General features: G+C 38.1%; 1 protein-coding gene across 2 annotated transcripts; it reads left to right on the forward strand.

The window, feature by feature from the left end:
- Positions 1-291: 291 nt before the first annotated feature.
- On the forward strand, positions 292-23,111 carry LOC100852833 (RNA polymerase II C-terminal domain phosphatase-like 4). 2 transcript variants are annotated; one of them, XM_059740881.1, is made up of 10 exons: positions 292-422; positions 932-1,289; positions 1,818-1,960; positions 2,059-2,144; positions 8,783-8,898; positions 9,319-9,499; positions 18,526-18,815; positions 21,787-21,975; positions 22,062-22,100; positions 22,625-23,111. In XM_059740881.1, the coding sequence occupies exons 3-10, from the start codon at positions 1,818-1,820 to the stop codon at positions 22,934-22,936; spliced, it is 1,356 nt and encodes a 451-aa protein (XP_059596864.1). In that variant the 5' UTR covers positions 292-422; positions 932-1,289; the 3' UTR covers positions 22,937-23,111. The 2 variants fall into 2 exon arrangements, with proteins under 2 accessions (XP_059596864.1, XP_059596863.1); XM_059740880.1 differs by having other exon boundaries at positions 294-422; positions 831-1,289.
- The last annotated feature ends 677 nt before the right edge of the window (positions 23,112-23,788 follow it).

Genomic DNA, 23,788 nt, shown 5'->3' on the forward strand with positions numbered 1-23,788 from the left:
TTATATGCAATTATATTATATGGGTCAATAAAAAATATGAATTTTATAATTACGCATTCATTATCAAGCTTCATAAAAAATTTGATTTTATTAAATACAAATAATTTATATATATTAACTTGATTTTATTAAATACCAATAATTTGTATATATTATCGCATAGCTGTTGGGGTTCACTTTGTATCGTTGGATCACATCCAAATTCAGTTTGGACCATCACCATCGAGTCATGATTTGTTTCCATTTTTTTTTTTTTTTTTTATCTCTACTAAATTTTAAAAAAATCAAAAGGCCACCCATCCGAAAAGCCTTTTGCTGACGACCCGCTTCTCTCACTCAGGCATCAAAAAGCCCTTGGCTGAAGCTGCCCTCCGGACGAGAGAATCGGCCCCAATTTGCTCTTTCACTCTCAATCCTCGCAGGTTCTAATCGAATCATTTATTACTTTTTTTTTTTTTGCAACCCCTGTTTGATTCCCAAGAAAATCCATCCCCCATTCAATTTCCGGGAAAATCCATCCCCCATTCGATTTCCGGGAAAATTCATCCTCGTTTGATTTCCGAGAAAATTCATCATCGTTTGATTTCCGAGAAAATCCATGCAAAACCCTCAAGGAAAACCAAAAAAATTGCTTTTTTTTTTTTTCTCCCTGTGTTTTCTGATCTGTTCTAGGGTCGCTTTGCTTTTGTGCCATTGGATTTAAATTTCACGAACCCTAAATCCGCGATTTTTGAGCCAGGCTGAAAAACAACCTTTGCCTGCAAGTCATGATCAGATTACTAAGGAACATCTTATGTTTTTTTTTTTTTTAAAAAATAAAAATTGGACAGATTTTGTATCCTGTGCGCGGGCTGGACTGATAGGAAATATCGGGAAATTTCCCGAAAAATCGGCGATACAAACCGAAATTTCACCGATTTTTTGCTTGCAGCCATGTTTCGGTGATTTTTTCGCCGATTTTAACAGAAATTTGGCGAAATTTCTCCCGTCGACATTTCGCCCCCCTCTTTCGTATCGCCGGCCACCGAAACCCGAAATTTCGGCGAAATTTCCGCGAAAAAAATGGAAACTTTCTTCCTTGTTTATACCTTACCAATTTGAGTTCCCACGGTCCCACCCGCGCCCACGACATCACCTGCGGTTGCAACTGTGCAAGACATACGCCGGGGAGGGAGAGCAATCCATCTGTGGGGTTGCTGACGTCGCCGGTGACGGAATCTGTCCACTTGACGAGTCACCACCTCGGCACCAAAGCTCCTACATTCCGGCGATGCTCGATTTGTGATGAGGTAAGTAAACCCTAAATCGTGCCCTCGTCCTTTGGTGGTTTCTCCTCATATAGAATTCCAAAAGGGTCACGGGTTGGGTTTGATATGATGGGATTGATGGGTTGAAATGTGTTTGCTTTTGAAGGGAATCTCTGATTTTTCTGAAAATTTTCTGATTTTTTGTTGTGATCGGAAAGAAAGAGGGAATCTCCGTATTGAGTCGAAAATTTTCTGAAACTTAATCGAGTCGACCGAGTTAAGTCGGAATCTCGGCCATTCAACCGAGTTTCACCTATTCAGTGCCGAGTTTGTGCATAAGTTCGTATCTGGTATAGCACTCGTCGCAGCAAGACTCGCCGATACTTTGAACCCTGTACCGGAGCTCTTTTCTTCACTGCCTCAGTGGTTCAAGTAGTCACGAGGGTTTCTTGTTGGATGGAAAATCATTGTGCTTTTGCTATAAATTTATATATATATTTTTATATTGTAATGCTATTTTTTATGAGAAGTGCTCTATTATTGAGTCTTTAGTTCTTTCCTGTTTTTCAGATGAGTCTTGTGACTGATTCTCCTGTACACTCATCAAGCAGCGATGGATTTGCTGCATATCTTGATGCAGAACTAGATTCTGATTCTTCTGACGTTTCACCGGAGCAGGAAGCTGAGGATGAATCTGATTCTGAGTACAAGAGGTTCAGTGTTGGGTGTATAGACCTGTTATTAAAATATTATTGTTTCACTTAAGATATTATCGTTGCTTTTGATCTTCAAATTGCGAATTGATTTGCAGGGTTAAAAGGCAGAAGGTAGAGGAGTTTGAAAGCATAGAGGAGCATCCAGGGTCAACTTCAGATGGATCCCTAGAGCAAAATCTAGGTGAAATTTTATTGTTTGTCCCTTCTTTGATTTCTCCTCTCCTTGTAGGATTATATGTAGAGAGCATAAGCAATACAGTAGCTTACTGATGGTTGTTATGTACTTTTCAAACTTAGTAATTTATAATTTATTTCTTGTACAACCTTCCCTAATTGGTAGTAATATGTGGAGTGCATCATTTTTAAGCTTTAGTACAACATTTTCTTAGAAGTACAATATGTTATTTGTTTACAACACTAACAACATTATCTACGGTTTCTGATAAGTACCCATAGAAAAAGGATGGTTTCTAAGAAAGTGAATACCCCTTCAGCTTCATAGTGACCAATAAATTTGCAAGAATTCACTATACCTCCATCTCTTTGGACGAAGGGCAGCCTGCTTGCCCTAATTAGGGGTGGTGGCTTTGTAGCTGGCTATGTTGGACTTTAGCTGAGGTACATTTAAAATTAGGGTCTTGTTTTCCTTTTTATTTTATTTTATTTTCTTCTCAAGGATAACTATCATTCATTGCATCCTTGTCCTTTTTCTTTAATAATTTTTTTTCTTCTTTAGCTAAGACCTCTCATATGAGAGTGAGAGCATATGAAACAGGTGCAAATAAGATATGGACGTAATTCGTCCAATTTTCCAATACTCCGCCTCAAGTAGGTGCAAAGATGTCATGCATTCCTAGCTTTTTTAAGATTTGATGGAAAACCAGATTTGGTAAACCTTTGGTGAGGATGTTTGCTAGCTGTCTATTTAGGGAGACTTATGGTATATAAATTTGTCTCACATCCACTTTCTCTTTTATGAAGTGTTAATCCACTTCCACATGTTTGGTGTGATCATGATGGACTAGGTTATAAACTATATTTATATCTACCTTCTTGTTACAATACATCATTATCGACCCTTTTATCTTCATCTTAAGATCTGTGAGTGTAATGTTCAGCCATGGTTGCTTACAAATATGTTGAGCCATAACTCTAAACTCAACTTCTACACTAGATTTGGTCACAACAGGTTGTTTTTTGCTTCTCTAAGTGACTAAAGTTCCTCTTCGAAATGTGCAATACCCTGTAGTTGATCTTCTATCCACTGTTCAATCTGGCCAATCTGCATTAATATAGGTCTCCAACTTGAAATCATCATTCTTTTGAAACTTTATTATGCTGCCTAGGTTCTCTTCAAATACCTGACAATTCTATACATAGCCTCCATATGAGACTTAAGTAGAGAATGCATAAATTGACTCACCACACTTGCAATATTTGCTATATTAGGTCTAGTGTGTGATAAATAAATTAGTTTTCCTAGCATTCTTTGGTAAATGCCTTGTTCAACCCTAGGTTCTTCATTCTTTTCCCCTGACTTATGGTTTGATTGGGGTATTAGTAATTTGCACCTCAGTGTGCTAGTTTCTTTGAGTAGATCTTGCATATACTTTTGTTGAAAAATAAAAGTTTCCTTTTTTGATCTAGCAACTTCGATTTCCAAATGGTACTTTAGACTACCCAAGTCTTGATCTCGAATTCCTTTGCTAGATGTGACTTTGATTCTCCAATCTGTTCCAAATTATTATCGGTAACAATGATATCAAGAGAGGAATGTTTTGAAGAATAGTGTGTGATGACCTTCTCTTTGACAATAACCCCTCTATACCATTGACTTCGCGAATCTTTCATACTAAGTTCTTGGGGATTGTTGGGGCCCATTTTCAAGTCTACACACTTTGTTAGTCCAAGATTTGTGTATGAATCCAGGGGGAACATCCATGCCTCCTCCTCTAGATCTCCATGGAGCAAGACATTCTTTACATCAAATTATTGCAGAGGCCAATCAAAGTTAGTAGCCAAAGATAATAAAATTATGATAGTGTTTATCTTTGCTACTAGTGCGAAGGTTTCTTGGTAATCTATATCATATGTTTGAGTGTGGCCTTTAGCAACTAGCTTTGCTTTGTACCTCTATGTGGTTCCATCAGCCTTGTATTTGAAGTTATAGATCCACCTACATCTATTGTTTCCTTCCCTTTAGGCAATTCCACAACTTCCTAAGTTTTATTTTTTTCCAAGGCTTGTAGTTCTTCACTCATAGCATATTTCCATGGTTTACTATTTAAGGTCTCTTGGATTGTTTTGGGAGTTTCATTAGAGGACAAATGAGTGACAAAGGCACAGTATTTCGATAAAAGTCTTTTTAAGGACACAAAATTTGAGATAGGATGTTGGGTGCATGTTCTAATTCCTTTCCTTAGAGCAATAGGCAAATATAAATCACTATTAGTATCAAGACTAGGATTAACATGTCCATTACTTGTCACAGCTTTATAGATTGGAACATATGTGGGTATTGCTGGTTTTTTACTCTTGAAATACACATTGAAATTAGGTGCTTAAAGTCTCTTGCACTCAGTCTTAAGTGATTGAATCTGCAATGTGGGTTTTGAGGAATTCATGCTTTTGTCAGGACTTGAGGAACTTGGGCTCTATTCAGTTTCAATGGACAAAATTTTAGGTTGATTTTTCTTTTTTTGGATTGGTTCACTCTCAAAAGGAGTAGGATGAGAGGGAGAATGATTAGGAAGGTTAGACAAATGATAATAAATGGTAATAGGTAAAACTCGATCTAAAATGTGACTAAAATCCTGCTCTAGAACCTAACTAGAATCAGAATACTCCTCTAAAACATGATTAGAATCTCACCATCTATCTTCCATAATCTTGTTACTCTCCTCCTAAAGATCGGTTTTAGAGAAATAAGGCTTGTTTTCAATGAAGGTAACATCCATTGTGATGTATTTCTTTTTGGTGGGAGGATGGTAACATTCATATCCCTTTTGTGCGTGAGAATACCCTAAGAAAATGCATTTGAAGGCCTTTGGATCAAGTTTGCTTCTTAAGTGGTTATGAACATGAACAAAGGAAACCTCTATGCGCCTTTTCCAAGCGCTTTTAATATATTTGCTTTGTTTACCTATAAAAAAACATGAACAAAGGAAACATACCCAAATATTTTTGGGGGAAGAGAACCAATGCCTTGAAAACTTGGAATTTATCAACTAGGTGGTTGTTAGGATGGCTTCGCCCCAATAGATTTTTGGAACTTTCATTTGGAATAGAATGGACCTGACAACCTCTACTAAATGCCTATTTTTTCCTCTTAACAATTCCATTTTGTTGAGGAGTATCAACACATGATGATTGATAAACAAGGTCTTCATTTTGAAGATATGCGATCAAGTCATTATTAAATTATTCTTTCCCGTTGTTGGAATTGAGTGTTTGTATATTGACTTCAAATTGCGTACAAATGAGTTTATGAAAGATAGGAAAGATAGTGGAGACCTAAGGCTCTTCTTGGGAAGCATTTTCGAAAATAGTTGTAAAAAATAACTTTTGATAACTATTCTCTTATGTTTTGTAGAATAAAAGTTTGTTTGGGAACTTGAAATATTCTTAACTTGTTTTTTATGTTTTAAAAGTAACTTTTATTTGTAGTGCTTTATCTTTAATCATTCTCTATATTTGTATAATTGTTATTTTTAAATAACTCTCAAAGAATAAGTGAACGCAATTGAAAATAACTAAAATTTGTTATCTGAAAACATCTTGTTTTCTATTTTTAAGAGCAAAAAATTGTTTTATGTTTTGTAGTTGTCAAACATGGTTTTTTATTTATTTATTTTGGAGAACAAAAAATTGTCTCCAAAAATAGTTGCCAAATAAGGTCTAAGATTTTGATTTCAAGAGATAAACCCAAGTGGATCAGAACCTGAATTATTTGGAACACGAGAAGGATCCCTAACATTTGAATGAATCAAATTAAATATAGAAAGGCATTTAGGATTTTTTTATTGGAAATGAGACTTGATGGTGCTTAGCAAGAACACACGCTCCACCATGAAAATCAAGACAATCATTTTTTCAAACAAAGACGGAAACACCTTTTTCAACCATGGAAATGGAGGATGTCCTAGATGTTTATGCCAAAACAAAACCTAATCAACTTTTGGAGAAGGGGTAGAGATCAAATCTTGAGCTCTTAAAACACCAATCTTCTAATTAGCATCGATGTGGTATAATCTATCTTTTCTTTAACATGTCCAATTGTCCTTTCTATTATAGAGTGTTGAAAATTACAACTAGAAGAAGCGAATGTGACGGAAAAATTCAAAGCTTTAGTAATTTTTGCTATAGACAAAAGGTTATAGGAAAGATGGGGAACATGCAACACGGATTTTAGAGACAATGTGGGGTTGATTTTGATTGTGCCTTGATCAACTATAGAGGAAAAAGATTCATCGACAAATCTTTATTTTTTGTTCTTCAAAACATGTGGAGCAAGTGGAAAATAATCTGATTCAGGTGTTGGAAAAACAATCAAAGACATTGATTTTATGAATATTACCCGATTGAGCCTTTGAGGAACAATCTGAAGTTGGTGTAGAACTTGGATTGTGATTTTCAAGCAATTCAACATTCTTTTTAGTTTTTCTACATCGCTCTTACTAAGAAAACCTATTTCTTGGGATTCTTCCACAACTGTGCTATGATGTGCTTGTCTAGTTTTTGTTGCTTGATTTCCTCCTCTTGTATTGATTCCCTTGTTCCCATATTGGGGCTTTCCATGAAAGTTTCCAATACATAGTTTTGGAGATATCTAATCATTGTTGGGAATTTCTATGATTTGAGAAGAGAAGATGGTGGATTCAAACTGGAGGAAAACGGGACTAATATAAGGCTCAACAATGAAGGGTAAGTACAACAATTGGCAAAAAAGGCTAAAGAAAAAGAATGGTAATGAAGGCCTATGATGACATAGAGTGGAATTATTACTTGCTTTGATACCATGAAGGAATGAATAATTTCTCACTGTGCTAATTCCCAAAAGGGGTGAGTACAAATTATGTAGATACACGGTTGACTAGGTTATAGCTATTTTAGGACTAGATAAGGATCCCAATTATAGGCAGATTTCTAGTGAGGAAATGGAGGAAAGAAATAAAATATTCAACCATACAAATTAATTACAATATTTTTAAACCAATTATAGCCAGTTCCAACAACATCTATCAATTGAGGTTCCATGCCCTCTCTATCATTTGGGAAACAACTCTATGAAGTGAATTCTCAACCATTTGATCACTACCACTATGCATCATGTCAAAACTTCACTGTCTTACCATCCTCTTGATAATAGCTATTGTACTTAGTGAAAACATTTCTTTTTGATAGGTATTATTATTATTATTATCTTTTTTCAATTTGTCCCAATTAGAACTTGAACCTAGAACCTCCCATAAGCCAACCCCAATCGTTTACTACTTGCGCTAGGCCTCAAGGGTTTACTTTGGCAAAAACATCCCATTCCCTCCTAATAGCTTCCTATGATTCCCCATCCAAAGAGCCCCCTTGCCTCACCTAAATACCACCCCTTGCATCTTGTTGAACTTCCACAGCATTACTCTCCACCCAAATACCAAGCTTCTAATACCTGTGCCTCTTGCTTTTTAGGTGAGTGCACCACCTTCTAGCAAATCACATGCATCTTCTTGTCCTGTTCTTGCTTCTTAGACAAGGATAGGACCTTCTAGAAAATAAAATCTTTCTTCTTTTCCTTTTCCCAGCTGCCTAGTTGATTAGGATTTTAGAGGTGGCATCGAATTTGATTTGGTGGGTGCTTATTGATTAGATTTGGTGCTGAGGGTGATGAAGTAGAAGTTGATGGTGATGCTGGTGGTAATGGTGATAAAGTGGAGATAGTGGTGATTCGTGTAGAAAAATGGTGATGTTGGTTTTGGCTGTTGGTTTGATCTGCTTGGGTGGTAGTAGGTTGAATGAAGGAAACAAATGATGATAGAGAAAATGCTGGCTGCATTAGCCTTTATGGGCAGCCTGTGAAGAATAAACAAAAAATGACTTAGGGCAAGAAGGGAAAGCCTTTTCTCCCAATTAATTCATAGTTGAGGCAAAGCCACACTAAGCAATTTTCCATCATAACCCAACTTGAAAGGAGTATAATATTATACTTGATTGAATTTTTGGCCTTCAATTTACACCCAAAGAAATGGAGGCTAAGCTGAATAATGCATAAATCCTTCATGGAATCAGTTTTCCTGATTAATTCTGTATCTAGATCTCTTGTTCTCCTTGAGTCCAAATGCTTGCACAAACATTTCAGATGGTTTGGGAATTTTTCTTGATTTAAAGATTTTCTTTAGGCATCTTGTATAATAGTCACATCTATATAGTGATACAAGGATTTAATCTTAACATAGTTAGATTTTCTTGATAAAAATTAATTTATTACTTGCAAAATAATGTGTTAAGTCTCTAATAAAAGAAAATAATAATGTGTCAAGTAGATGAAAACATAGAGAAAAGGACATGTGTTCAGACACATGCACACACTTTTACTTATCAATACACACATTTTTTGTTTATTTTCTAAATGGTAGGCGTGCACTTTTTTCTGCATACTAGAAAACACAATATTCCTGTGTCATCTCAAGTACAAACCAATTTTAAATCTTCTAAAGCAATAACTAGGGTGTTAATCTAACATCTGTACTGTCCACCACTGCAGATCTTTTAACTAAGGTTTTTTGTACTTTGGATGGAATCAGTTGTCTTAACTTACATTACGTGCAGAAGTAACCCTCACAAAGGATACATGCACACATCCTGGCGTTTTTAGAGAATTGTGTATACGTTGTGGGCAGAAGATGGAAGGTGGTTCTGGTGTAGCATTTGGGTACATACATAAGGTATATTTTTCTCTGAACTATTTTGAAACAGTGGAAGTGGGAATTTGAGTTCATTGTCCATATTTTTTTTCTTCCCCTAATATCTGAAAGGAGCAATCAGATATTTTCTTAAAATGAGCAAGAGAGAGAGGGAATCAGTATTTTGTGGCAATATTTCATTTCTGTTGAATCTACCCTAAATAAAATACTGAACTTAGATTTTCTAGCTACACACACACACATGGAGAAAAAACTGTCAATTTTCCTTGTGGTAGACGAGAGATATGAACCATTTTGGAAATTCTATGGCATCCATTGAGATATATGAAGAATTTGTAAGAGCTTTTGCTGTCGCTTCTATTCACAAAATCTTGTATATAGTTGGTTCTCTACTTGTTTTTATTGAATTGGTAATGTGTGGAGACTAATCTTCGTTTTCAGGATTTGAGGCTTGGAAGTGATGAAATTGCTCGATTACGTGACACAGACTTGAAGAATTTGTTACGCCATAAAAAGCTTTACTTGGTTCTTGATTTAGATCACACACTTCTTAACTCAACTCGGCTTTTAGATATAACACCAGAGGAGCTGTATTTAAAGAACCAAACGGATCCTTTGCAAGGTATGATCTGTTTACCAGTTTATGTCATTATGCCTCATAGAATAACCAATTTTCCAATTTCAATTGTTTATGTTTCTCCAGAGTCTACCGTTTCTTGTTCATGCCATGGGGCCCATAACTTAATTCTATATGTGGAAGGGAGCTAACAAAAAAAATCTTTGTAGAGCAACTAGAACTTTTTTAGCATGAGTAAAGCCCAACTACCTAGTTATAGTTTCATATCTTTGGGAGATGTTCGATAGATAAGATTCCAATTTTTTCTTTTTATTCCTTATTTTTCTTTTGAGGTTATAAGGAAATGCTTAGGATTTGTTGATGGCATATTGCATGCTCTATCAAATTTAGGATATATCTGTTGTGGGGAAGTTGAAATTTGTTACTTATGCTTGTAGAGACCATATCATATACAATTATAATGTGTAATTTTTTTTTTTGATAGGTAAGAAAAAATCTAATATAAAAAGAGGCGTCAAAAAAGCGACTCAAGGTATACAATACCTATACACCCACCGCCAAAACGGCCAAAAAAGAAGAAAAACACCCAGCTGGCCCAACAAACAACCTTAGTTAGAACCCAACCAATCAATAAAATTAACTATAGTTAGAGGGTAATCAACTGTAAACAACTTGGCCTCTGACCAAAGAGAAAGAACAAAAGAGTATTTGAGTCTCTGGATTGACAACATATCATCCTTGAAGGCCAATTTATTTCTCGCCTTTGAAACCGTCCAAAAAATGAAGAGAGGAGCTGCTCTACACGCCTTCTTGCGCTTTTTGCCCACAAAAGAACCATGCCAACTAAGGAGAGTTTCTCTAATTGATGAAGGCAGCACCCATGACACCCCAAACAAATTAAAGGGCAGATCCCATAAGACTCTTGTTTTTGTACAATGTAGAAAAAGATGGTCTATGATCTCCTCTTTCTCAAGGCACATAAAAAATCTAGTTGCCAAGGCCCATCCTCTTTTCTGAATAAGATCCAGGGTTAAGGCTTTGCCCCACATAGCCTCCCACGCAAAAAAGCTAATCTTGGGCTGCACCCACACATTCCAAATGCAGCTAGAAGGAAACAAAGAAGGGCAACCTTCTTCTAGAACAAGGTAGAGGGACTTGACCAAGAAATTTTCACTCTTTGTTTCAGTCCAAAGCACCATATCATCCACATCTCCATGCACTCTCTTCCCATGAAGCCACTCCAAGAATCTTTTCGCCTCTTCCACCTCTCAATCATTGAAGGCTCTTGAAAAATAGGGATTCCAACCCCCCCAACCCTCCTCAGCCAAGGAGTCCCAAATATCCGCTACCCACGCTTCCTTATCAACAGATAAAGCAAACAAGGAAGGGAATGACACACACAAAGGGGAATCCCCGCACCATCTATCCTTCCAAAATCTCACCCTCCGCCCATTACCTACAATGAATAAAATCCTAGAGCCCACAAAATCCTAGTTCATCCTTATTCCTTTTCAAAGCCCCACACCATGCGCCTCTCTCACTTCCCGAGAGCACCATCCCCCTCTTTCTTCCCCATACTTCCCTCTAATCACTTGATTCCACAAGGCCTCTCTCTCATTTGCGAAATGCCAATTCCATTTACAAAAAAGAGCCTTATTGAGATTGGATAGACATTTGACCCTCAAACCCCCTTTCTCCTTAAGCACACCAACTCCCTTCTTACTAAATGTGGCTTTCGCTCCAAATTACCATCTCCCCAAAGGAAATCCTTTTGAATTTGTTCTAGTCTCTATCTAACTGAGCTTGGCAAGTGCAACAAGGACATAAAATAAATGGGTAAATTCGACAAAGTGCTTCGAATTAGAGTCGACCTCCCTCCCTTGGATATGTATTGTCTCTTTCACATAGCCAACCTTCTACGGAATCGCTGTTTCACTCCATCCCACACTGTCACCGACTTAAACGGAGCACCCAAAGGACGGCCCAAATAAGTGGACGGTAGACTACCCAGTCTACAACCAAAATCCAAAGCAAGATCATCAATATTCTTCACCCTACCTACTGGAATTAGTTCACTCTTTTCCAGGTTTATTCTCAACCCCGACATGACCTCAAACCACATAAGTAATCAACTAAGATAGGTCAAATGATCTTGAGAAGCTTGGCAGATCACCAAGGTATCATCAGCAAACAACAAATGAGAAATCTGAACCCCTTCTTCACTCCAACCCTTCACCCTACAACCCGACAAAAAACCTCCATCCACAGCCCTTTAAGAAAACATCTAAACACCTCCATAGCAATCACAAATAAATAAGGCGAAAGTGGATCGCCCTGCCTCAATCCCCTTGAGCTTTGAAAGAAACCAATAGAGGTGCCATTAACCAACACAGAGAAGCTTGCACTGGAAATGCACCACTTGATCCACCCAATCCATTCTCCCCAAAACCCATTTTCTGCATAACTGAGAAGAAAAGACCAGTCCACATTGTCGTATGTCTTCTCTATGTCAAGTTTGCACAAAATACCATTCTCATTAATCTTCAGGATTGAATCAATGGCTTTATTAGCTATTAGCACTGCATCTAGGATTTGTCTTCTCTCCACAAAAGCCCTTTGGGCCTTAGAGACCACCTTTCCAATCACCTTTTTTTAGCCTATTGGCTAAAAACTTGGCCAGCCACTTGTACAGACTTTCCAACAAACTTATAGGCCTAAAATCCCTTAAATCTTCAGCCCTCGCTTTTTTTGGGATTAAAACTAGAGAAGTTGCATTTAGACTTTTAACAAATTTACCGTGTTCATAGAATTCCCTGAAAAAACTTATCACATCATCCTTCACAAAGTCCTAAGCAAATTGCCAGAAAGCCATAGAGAAGCCATCAGGCCCTGGAGCTTTGTCCCCATTACATCCCAACTGCACACCAAGCACCTCCTCTTCCGTGAATGACACCTCCAAAGCAAAAACATCCAAATTCTCCAAAGTCTCACACTGCAACCCGGATAAAGAAGGACGCGAGTCTCCCGGATTGGACAGCAAAGACCGAAAAGCATTGACCACCACCCCTTCCTTGATTTCATTCTCCTCCAAAAGCCAAACACCATTAATCCTAATTTCGTCCACATTATTCCTTCTTCTATGAGCATTGACCATCTTGTGAAAGAAACTCGTATTTCTGTCACCCTCTTTCAGCCACACTTCCCTAGATTTTTGGCTCCAAGTTATCTCTTCTAGCAAACCAAATCTACCTTATTTTTCTTTATCAAGGCTTTAATCACCTTACTCTTGTCATTGTTATTAGCCCCTCTTACATTCCAGGAAAGCAAACGAATCTTCATCTAGACTTGCAAAAACTACCCCTCCCTTCTCATTCTCCTCCAAAATAATTCACAGTATATTCCAGCTTTCTCAACTCCCTTTCAAACTTTGATGACTCCAATTTTTTCCTTTTCCTACCATCCAACTTCCCCTTCTGATCTTTCCTCTCTTTCATCCTTTTCAGCAATATCAAAATCTCCCCTTCGAATCCCTCCGTTGGCATTCCTAAGCAGCGACTAGACTTAGCCAAGCAACTGGAATACTAGCTAGGATCACCCGCTTCGTCCCTCTCCTCCACAACCTCTTGTATTACCTTTTCTGAAACATCCTCTGTCACCTCCTCGACAGCCCCTTGAGCCTTACTCGATAAACGAGAAATCTCTGCCTCCCTCTTATCCGCCAAAATCACCCTTAAAGGGCCCAAACCTGCTACCCCAACTGCTTCTGAAACACAACCCCGTTCGGATCCCCCATCAGTGGTGATGATTGCCCCATCTTGCCCAGAAGGAGTAGAAGAAGAAGAGAAATCCAACTTCCCCAAAGAGAATAGAGAACAAGGAGGATAATTTGTGTACCTGGAGGCCTCCTCCAACAAAGCTTCGTCGGTAATCTCTGCATGATTTGGCACCGGTGGAGGCGACCCCATCTGGATGCCAAAATCATCCCCGTCTGGCCTCCTGCAGTTAGCGTCTCGAAGGCCCCCGCGAGCCCTAGCCCTTTTTAAGGCTTTAGCAGAGGATCGGCCCACCATCGTTGGACCTTTTAAAAACTCAGACATGGGCCGACCCACTTCCAATGGGTCTTTTGAAGCGCCGCTAGTTTGGCCCTCCTCAGAACAGTTGGGCCTCCTCTCCACATCCAACTCCATTACTCGGCCCAAAAAACTACTACCTTGGGCTAAAGGCCCTTCAACTGAGACCTCCTCCCAATTAGAAGACACCCTTCCTTTGACCCCTTCGTCCTCTGCCCCTCTTGCCGACACAAAGTCAAAGGTAACAACCTCCCTGTCCTTTCTGCAACAAGCTTCTCCAACTTCGCACGTCACAACAACCTTTGCAGACTACCATTGAGTCTGTACCTGCTCCACATTACAATCGGCACATGAGCCACCCCCTCCATCATCCCTAACCTCCTGCTCCTTTCCCATCCCACTTTTGAACACTAGAGCAACTTTCGACACCCTTGGTTGCACCTCTCACCACAGTTGAATAGAAAAACAAGAAGAGCCAACTACCACTTGCAAAGAGATTGGCCACTTTAATCCCTCAGATTTCACTAATATTCTAGCCCATTGAAGCTCCTTAAAAGCAGCAGTGTCTTCATCCACTGTAGCAAACCCCCCACAGCCTTCCCCAATCCTTCTAAACACTTCTCGACTCCAAAAGTGCAGCGGTAAACCCACTACTCTCACCAAAAAAAAAAAAAAAAACTCACTCACAATTTTGAAAACACCCCACTTTTGGGTCCCACCTTTCCAAGTGCAAAAACGTTTCCTTAAAACAACGAAGCCCTTTTAATAACACTTTTTCTGACTCTGCTTTATTCTCAAACTCGATAAGTATGAAAGGACCCCCCAGCCTCTCAAACATCACCCCTTCTTTAAGGTTCCAGTGAAACCTTCCCCGACTGCCCAAAGCGGACAAGTCTGGAGCCAACACGGGAGACTCTCCCTATCTCCCAACTAGACACCGGTCCAACAACTCCCTTCCGCTTAGCACATCTTTTTCCCCCAACTATAGCTACATTGCTTTCCCTAATCTTCTCGCTCTTGATTTCACTGCATCAGCATAGGAATTTTTCGCCTTCCCCTCAGGAGCCCCAACTCTACTCTCTGTCCTAAAGAAATCAAAGACTCCTCTGGGCTCATCACGTGTCAATACTCCAAGAGAGCGGAGCTTTTCAGTCAACAAGGCCCAACCTCCCATAATGCCTTTCCCCTCAGGGAACACTAAACAATATTTCTTTGCTTCTGAGTCAACCACATAGCACAATAAGAACCTGCCTTCCTCATTTGCACGACGTTCCAGTTTAAACTTCCTACCTCCATCCTCCCAACTTTTAACAAACCTCTTAGCGAACTCACCCCTACAACAAGCCTCCACTCCTTTCAGCAGACAACACAAACTAAGGCTCCCAAACCTGATCCACGATGTAAAACCTCTGCTTCTTTCCACAATGATCCCCTTAAGCTTCTCCCCAAACACATCCACAGAGATTTCAAAGGACTTGGAGTCCACTGCCAACGAACTTCTGCCTCCTCGCATCTTCCTCTCCTCATCAATCCCAACAACTTTCTAACATATTCAGTAAAAACTATGTAACTATAATGTATAATATTACCATGAACAATCATGTTCCTTAAGGCACGAGGCATAGTGAAGAGTTATTTGTAGCTGATAGACGAAGATGGTATGTGTACTGTATAAACTCTGGTATGTTGTGTTGAGCATCCAACATCCAATATAATAGTACTGTTTTTAGTAAGATAAAAGAGGGGGGCTCACCTGTTGGTGTGAGTGTAGGGAGGAGGATCAGAGAAGCATGGCCTTTTCTGACACAGTTGTAAAGGAAAAACATGTGGAACCTGCAGCTACCTTAGAGTCCTGTCCTATCCATTTTCAAATTCTTTTCGAAGAATGAGCCTTTGAAAGGAAAAGGGACCCAACCTAGTGTTGTCCAACCCATTCCTCTCATGGGTTGGTGAGTGAAATTTGTGGATCCTGTGAAGGCAAGGCCTCAGCCAAACCTAGCATTGGGCCTCTCCCAGTTAACATCTCATTAAAGGACCAGATTAAAGACTTTTGGCCTACTAGGTGGAGAGACTCCCTAATTGTTTGTATGGGTGAGCTGAGTGGCCTTAAGAGGAGGGCTTTTCGTTTTGGTGGTGAGATTGATGGGGCTTCTTTAAAGACTTCTTCTGGGGGTCCTCTAAATTCAGGCCAAGGTGGAGACTCCTTATTGGTGAAATATGGAACCTTGGGGAAGGAGATCACTACAGTGAAGGAAGTGTCTGTGGTGTTTCAAAATGAAAGCTTGCAGACAGCAGTAGTGACTGTTAGTGTATCATATGTATGGTTGTTTTTGATAACTCTTCAATTTTGGTTGGGGATGGCCTCTTCTCCTTCTCCTCCTTTTGTCAGTAAGGGAGAAGGAGGATGATCCAATGATTCCCATGGATTTTGAGGCTCCTAAGTTTGAGTATTAGGTCCCTTGAGAATGATTTTGAAGGATAGCAGCCAAGAAGGGTATTTTCTCTATGAATTCCTTTTATCTTTCTCTATGCTTGGGAAACTCTATTTCTTTCCCCTTCAATGAAATTTAGGTTTCAACTCCTTCTAAAGTGTGTTTCTTTGGGTGAGAGGCTACATGGGGGAAAATTCTTACTATTAATCAACTTATGACTAAGGGGGCATTCTCTAGTGAATGTATGTCCAAACAGAAAGAGGAAACAACCAATCACATCCTCATTCATTCTAAGTGGGAAAGTACATTGTGGTCTTTATTGTTCTCTCTCTCTATTCTATTTGAGGTGCGTTTTCACTTCTCCCTAAAGCAGTTGTGGATCTCTTGCTTGGGTATCATGGTAGTTATGTGGGAAAGAGACGCAGAAAGAAGTGGAGGATGGTTCTTTTATGCTTATTTTGATGTATATAGAAAGAGAGGAATATGACTTATGAAGGCATCGAGCATTTGAAGTTACCGTTCAAAGACCACTTCCCTAAACCTTTTTCTTTGCCAACTGAGATGGGAGGGAGGATTCTCATTCCTCCTTTTTGGATTTCATTTATTGTTTGGATATGAGCTAGGCTGAATTATGACATTGTTTATTTCTGTTTTATATACCACTCTGGTGCACTTTGCATATTCCTTGTGTATGTGGGTGGCCCATTTTTTTAGGTGCTTTTATAATATTCTACTTGCCTCAAAAAAAAAAAAAGAAAAAAAAAAAAGGAAAAAAAAAAGGTGTTTCCAAAAGTGGAGTTGGATATGCTAGTTATTTCTTTTTGCAATTGTTGTAGGAATCCCAAATGGAGGGCCCTATTGGCGGGTGGGGGAGGTTGCATCTACTAGTGATCTTGTGGATTGTTTAGATTGATAATTTAATTGTGGGAAAAAAAATCCACTCTCACATCTCTTTTGGATGTTAGTTGCCAAAGAATTTCTGGGTGTTCATTATAACATTATTTGTAGGATTGGAAATTGGTGGTGGATGTACAAGCCAAGTTGGCTTTTCCACTTGCTGATACTTCAAAACTGTATGTCTTCAAACTCATTTAGGATCACAGGCCAGAATACCAAGTTTTAAGGGAAATGTTCTTTTCTGCCAACTCTTAATTTCTCTCAGCCTTAGAAACTTCTTCAATTCCAACCTTTCCATATTGTATAACATACCAGTGGCTCTTGCCCATGAAACCTCCATGTTATTCAAGCATTAAATCCTTCATCATCTATTGGAGGACTCCAGAAATGTCAAACATGGGAAATAGGCTCCACAAGCTATAACTACCTTCATGCGATGGATTAGAATGTGATTGGCTAATTCCTCTATGAATTTGCATAGACAACACTATGCACTGTGATCAAAGGAGCCAGTATTGGACCATCTTTTGAAAAGAGATATTTGCTTTACTTGAGGGTTTAACAATTGCAAAAGGTTTGGTGTCTCCAATATCTCGGTGGAGGAGGATGTGGTGACAGGGGTATCTTAGGTGGCCTGTGGTTGGAGAGAATCATGAATATATGATCATTGTATGCATAATATTGTGGTCCTCACTAGGGTGTCTGGTTGCTTCTTCTCATGAAAGTCTATACTGACAAATTAGTAACCAGATTAGCAGGCCAAGAGAGAGGCTTCTTCATTCGTTGACTTTATTCAGGATCTTATGCCCTCTTCACTTTTGGTGCAGTTAACCTTAGGGTTGGCAACTGATTTCTGTTCTGTATTCCTGTTGTTTATATGCTTATGTGAATTATCCTTTTTGAAGGACTTTTCATCCTTAATAGATTCATACATCTTACTTTTACTTTCTTTCAGGAAAATTTAAAAAGCTTCTCAAGGATATCTCATCCTTCCCTGGGTTCACTTTTGTACTTTAGTAGTCAAATGTTTATTTCTATACATACAAACTTGTGGCCTGACTCTAGTGGCAAGGGGTCGGTGCAAGGATGTGGAGATTTCAGGTTTGAGTCTTGAGCAAGGACAAAATTTGGAAAAATTGTCTATAACAAAAGTTTACCTTAAACTACCAACTATGTCAAACTCACTTCAAATGCTATAAAGAAACTGATCAATGGTTTCTAGTGCTAATTAAAATAAACAATTAATAAAATAAAAAATGAAATGAAATCATATCATTTACATAGTATGCCCTGATGCCACTGTATTCTGTTGCAACCTCCCCCCCCTCTTCTTTTTTATTTTTTTTTATTTTTTTCTGTTTACTGTAGTTCAATTTGATTCTCTTGATTCTTCATGCTTCTTTACATAGTTCTTTGGATTGTTTCTTTGTTTCATTGAATCCTATGTATCTGTTAAAGGCCCTCATCAAATTGATTAGCCACCAAACATGTTTTAGATTTCATCTTGATGTGGAAAATGTGTAATCTTTTGTCTTCCTTGGTCATGTTATTGCTGTCGCTTATAATCCCTTAAGTTTGTTTGCATTATTTAATTTTCTTCGATGTGCTGTACATTTTATTGACTTTATGTACTTTTTATCCTTTATGGGATACTAAATCTTGACATGAATAGGTGGTTTGAAAGGCAACCTATTCATGTTGAATACCATGCACATGCTGACAAAGTTGAGGCCCTATGTACACACTTTTCTGAAAGAGGCAAGTAAAATGTTTGAGATGTACATTTATACGATGGGTGAACGCTCCTATGCTTTGGAAATGGCAAAGCTGCTTGACCCTGAGAGAGTGTACTTCAGTTCTAGAGTGATTTCACAAGCTGATTGTACCCAGAGACATCAAAAGGGTCTTGATGTGGTGTTGGGGCAAGAAAGTGCTGTTTTGATCCTTGATGATACAGAATCGGTTAGTACATCTGCGGTCTTCTGACCCTAGTATCTTTCTTTTGCTGATGCTCTATATGGTTTACATCTATATGATACTAATTGTTATTTTAAAATGAAAGTCTTCTTTTTCCTTGTGTAAAATGTCATCCTTTATTTTTCATCACCTTTTTTTTTGTTGAAGCCATTGTGTTTAACCTTGTTGGCTTCTTCTCATTTTGCCTCCCCACATCAACTAATATATCCTTATCAACTAGCATGGCATTAAGTCCTAAACACATGGATTAATCATGAGTTACTGAGCTCTATCATCTTGAGATTGATAGAATTATGACATATGAGACTTTGTCCTACATCTCCATGTTTTCATCTTCATCTTACACCATGAGAAGGTGGTGTGGGGGCTTTAGATGCCCACCTCTTTGGTGAGAACTCAAGGTTCTCAGTTGCCCTTGAGACATGGAAACTAGGATGGATGTTGAATAAAGGATACATTCACATCACTCCTCTGAGTTGACTAGGATGACTTTGGGACATAGATTCTAGGAGGTTAAAGTAGGAGGGGATCCTTTGCTTCAGTTATCCTCTCTCATGAAGAGAGGATAATAAAGAGCAGCCTTCTGATTTTCATGGTGTACATGTCAATGCTAGTCGGTTTAATGTTTCTGTAAAGACAACGGCAAGTACACTTTGAGTATCTACAAAAGAGAGTCCTTTCTTCATTTGCATAATTGAGAAATCATTAGAGATTAAATCTCAAGCTCCTTGCAAGATTCTTCTTTGATCACTGTTAGATTCTCCAAATCCACCCTATCTCCTCTGAAGCTCTCCCACTTTCTCCTGAGACTAGAATCTTAGACAACTCACCATGCATGTGACTGAGCTCCTCTGTACGTAGAACCTACTGTACACATGCTGTAGAAGTTTACAATGTCAAGTGAATTTCAAAGTAAAATCTATTAGATGGAAATAATATTCTGTATCTATTTTTCAATGTTTAATTGTACTCTTCAAAATGACGGGTGCATACAACTCTTGGTCGATGCTTGAATTATTCAACAGATGAAAAGTTGAATTGTTCGTCCAGAATTATGTTAATTATAAATTTATCAAATTAGACAGAAAATAAGGATAAAAGAGGATTTCCTTTAATAAGAAAAGAGTAATATGATATAGATAGAGGGGGGTGCTGAGAAGGGATCAAAACCCTAGTTGGATGATAGTCACTAAAGCTACACAAGAAGTGGAGATAAATCTTAATCTTTAGGGAATAGAACTTCCCTTTTTGAAATTGAGGAGCGTTTTAGCAGTTTTTTTGCTGAGATTTTCCTATCAAATTAACTTTTTGAGTTTATGGCCAGCTGGCCTTGGTCACCCACTCACTGCATGCCACTTTTCATTTCTGAAGCAGGTGTTTTTCTTGCCCATGATGGTCCTATGCTTCTGGTCCAGCCTCTTTTAATTTCAAATTTGATCTTACAATATTTGTGAAGTTGGTAGTGAAGGCTAATGCACTGGGATACAAGCCATAGTAAGAAGTTAATATTCTACTTGCAAAGATGCAAGCAGTTTGCGCTCTCTAAAGTCAGTAGCATTTATTACTCTACATGTCTTCTGGAAGGACATGTGGCATTTCTTGGAGAATTAACATTTAAACTTATGGACCGTGAAGTTCAAATAGGTTGAGCTGGAACCTGAAGGGAATTCTTGAAATTTTGGAAAAGAGAAGATGTTGCTTGGCTTTAAACTCAAGTAGTTATACCAGCTATATGTGATCTGTTTTGAAGGGTCATTTCAGATGTTCGGAACTGTAATAGTCAAAGATCATGTTATTGGTAAAGATAGATATTCCATTTGTAGTCACTCAACATCAGAGAGATATCACCTTGTTAAACTTGGATGCGTGTATTCTAGGTTTTTGCGTTTTAGTAACTTGCACTTTGGTTATTTGTTTGCACTTTCTACAATCGTGATAGAGAACTAGAATTTGTTTTGTCTGATTGAGGGCTTCATTCACATCCTCTTAGATTATACAATTCAATTTTGGAGTTCTTTTTAAGATTGGATATGGAACAAAGTAACTACATGAAGAAGCTCCATATTTTGCATCCAAGAATATTCTGGCTTCGCAAATCTGATAAGGAACTACAGAAATTCCTGCAGGTGCATTTAATATCTCTAATTTGGAGTTCTTTTAGGGATGGAATAGAGAAGCTAGGTGAGAAACCTACATTTTTGCTTCTAAATTTTAATTTGACTTAAAAAATTTGACCACACCATGACAAGGAGATTCAGGAACACTTATGGTTTTAACAAATATTTCCACTAATTTGTATAATACAGCTTCCCAATGGTGTAGGTGGATATTATGCAAATCAGCAAAGTTGTTTGGCACTTATTTCCATTTAAAAATTGCTATTATTTGTTTTGGGTGGAATCATAATGCCTGAAACTTCTTTCATTTTTGTTCCATCAGAATCTTCTTTTCCAAATTATGTTATTTTCTGTTGATCTTGAAGAGAGTTTTGTTTGAAAAGAACCCCCTTTTTATGGTGTGATAGAAACACATGGATAGAAACATGTGGGGTTAAAAGAGATGTAAAACTCTCGAGTGTTTCAGAGCTGTGGCATCAATTTTTAACATTCATAAAACTAGATATACTTGCTTTTTGTATACTTCTTCTGTACTAGAGCTGCTTCAACTTTTTGCTATGCGCTTCTTAGTAGGATTATGTGATTCATGCTTGCCTACAAAAAAAGGGAAAGGAAAAAGAAAAGCTAGATATGTTTGTTATTAATGTCTAGACTCTGGAGCATATATTTACCTAATATATGTTTTTTTATATATCATATTAGTAAATTATACTACGACTCCATATGCTGTATACACGATATTTGAACCTGCAAATTACTTAATCAGGGAATGCATGAGCTGTCACATTGTTGTGGTAATTAATAAAGCCAGCTACATTTGTTACTTTCTATTATTCTAGGTATGGCAGAAGCACAAAGACAACTTGATACTGATGGAAAGATACCATTTCTTTGCTTCAAGTTGCCGTCAATTTGGCTTCAATTGTAAATCTCTTTCTGAGTTGAAGAGTGACGAAAGTGAGCCTGATGGGGCGCTTGCAACCGTTCTTAAAGTTCTCCAGCGGATACACAGTATGTTCTTTGATCCGGTGGGTCTTGGTCCTGAATCTTTACTGATTCAATTTTTAGTACTTGTTTTGTTTTCTTGCTTAGTTATTTGGGAACCTTCTTATAGGAACTTGGGGATGACTTTTCTGGCAGAGATGTGAGACAGGTAAGAAATTCTTACAGCAACTGAACTAACTCTTATGCTGACCCTTTCTTTTCTATTATTTTTGAAACTAAGGTGGTCTTTGTTTTTTGTCTAAAATCAGAATAAACCTGAATTTGGCTTAAATCTTAATGGAGCTGAATGTCATTAAGTGTTTAAGTTTGTTTTTTTATTAGTGTCCAAATGCTGTTAACTGTTGTTTGTTTTTATTAATGTTTGAATACTGTCAAGTGTTAAATCTATTTATTTTTGTATGTTAAAAACATCTATTTTTATATGTCATTAAGTCTTTTTCTGGTCTTAAGACTGTTGGTGGCTCCAAATCAGAGTTCAATGCTGGAGTGACCTGAACGCTGTAATTTGTGTCATTTATTTGAGCACTAAAATTGTTTGCAGTTTGGGTTTCTCTTTGTCCTAGTGTGCCTAAATAAGCTTTATGAATAAAATTTGTTGATTTCGGTAGTGAAGCCACAAATTAATGTCCCAGAAATGAAATTTAATAGTATTAAACTATCTTTCCTGATCAGGTGGTGAAAAGAGTTCGGAAGGAAGTTTTGAAGGGGTGTAAAATAGTATTCAGTCGGGTTTTTCCCACCAGATTCCAGGCTGAGAATCACCATCTCTGGAGGATGGCAGAGCAGTTGGGAGCCACATGTGCAACAGAACTTGATCCATCAGTCACACACGTGGTCTCAACAGATGCGGGAACGGAGAAGTCACGTTGGGCACTGCAGGAGAAGAAGTTTCTGGTCCATCCTGGCTGGATAGAAGCTTCCAACTATTTTTGGCAAAAGCAACCTGAAGAGAACTTTCCCGTCAACCAAAAGAAGAACCAATAATCTTTGCCTTCCTCTTTTGGAGTTAACCCTTTCTCGTAACTAACAATCTGGAGGGCTTTGAGTCTTTCCAACAAAGTTAATTCTAGTAAATTCCAGTACTTACATTGACACTAAATATATCAAAGTTAATGCCAGAAATTATCCAGATTGGATGCCAGTCAGCATTTTAGTATCAGCTCAATCTTTGGTAAAGAATGTTTTATGATTAGTGTTAGCTTTTTTCTCCAACCTGCTGAAACTATTTCTATTCAGAGATCGCAGTTCCCGTGTGAACCGCAAGCCTTTAAAATTTGATGTGAAAGATGAATTCGACGACATTCATGAGAAAATTGATCGGTTCAGAATTAGTTTTGCAGCCATCGTTTGGTTTAAATCGATGGGCAGTTTGTTAATGTATGACAAGTGTTAACATAAGCCTAGAACATTCGTCTAAACAGATGAAGTGTTGGACAGGAAGTAAATTAAAAAGCTCTAAATTCTCTATGAGCTTCTCCACTTTGCCCCGCGATTGTCCTAAAGTTTTTTATTTTATTTTGTTACGAATATACAACTTTTGCTTTCAAGGTTCATTCTTTTTTCGATTTATTAAGGTAAATAGGGGCACACATATCTTCTAGGTGCTATGAAAATTTCCTTTTGGATAAAACTTAGATAGGCATTCAGACCAAAAACGAAAATGCTTACCCCTCTTCTTTTCTCATTCCAGAGCCAAAAGGACAAGGAGTAATGAGACATTTGTGTTTTATTATTCCAATCAAACCAACTTGAGGTAAAAAAAAGAAACAATCTATGGTATATGTTCTGCGACTTTGTCTAAGTGGTTAGCGCCAATTTGATAAGTCAAATGAAATT

Source organism: Vitis vinifera, chromosome 11, assembly GCF_030704535.1.
Source record: "Vitis vinifera cultivar Pinot Noir 40024 chromosome 11, ASM3070453v1".
Lineage (NCBI taxonomy): Eukaryota > Viridiplantae > Streptophyta > Magnoliopsida > Vitales > Vitaceae > Vitis > Vitis vinifera.

Bases quoted from the DNA above. Each gene is read 5' to 3' on its own strand.
- LOC100852833 (XM_059740881.1), top strand. From the start codon at position 1,818: ATGAGTCTTGTGACTGATTCTCCTGTACACTCATCAAGCAGCGATGGA. The intron at 1,961-2,058 runs GTTCAGTGTTGG...ATTGATTTGCAG, and splicing joins TCTGATTCTGAGTACAAGAG to GGTTAAAAGGCAGAAGGTAG. The intron at 21,976-22,061 runs GTGGGTCTTGGT...ACCTTCTTATAG, and splicing joins ACAGTATGTTCTTTGATCCG to GAACTTGGGGATGACTTTTC.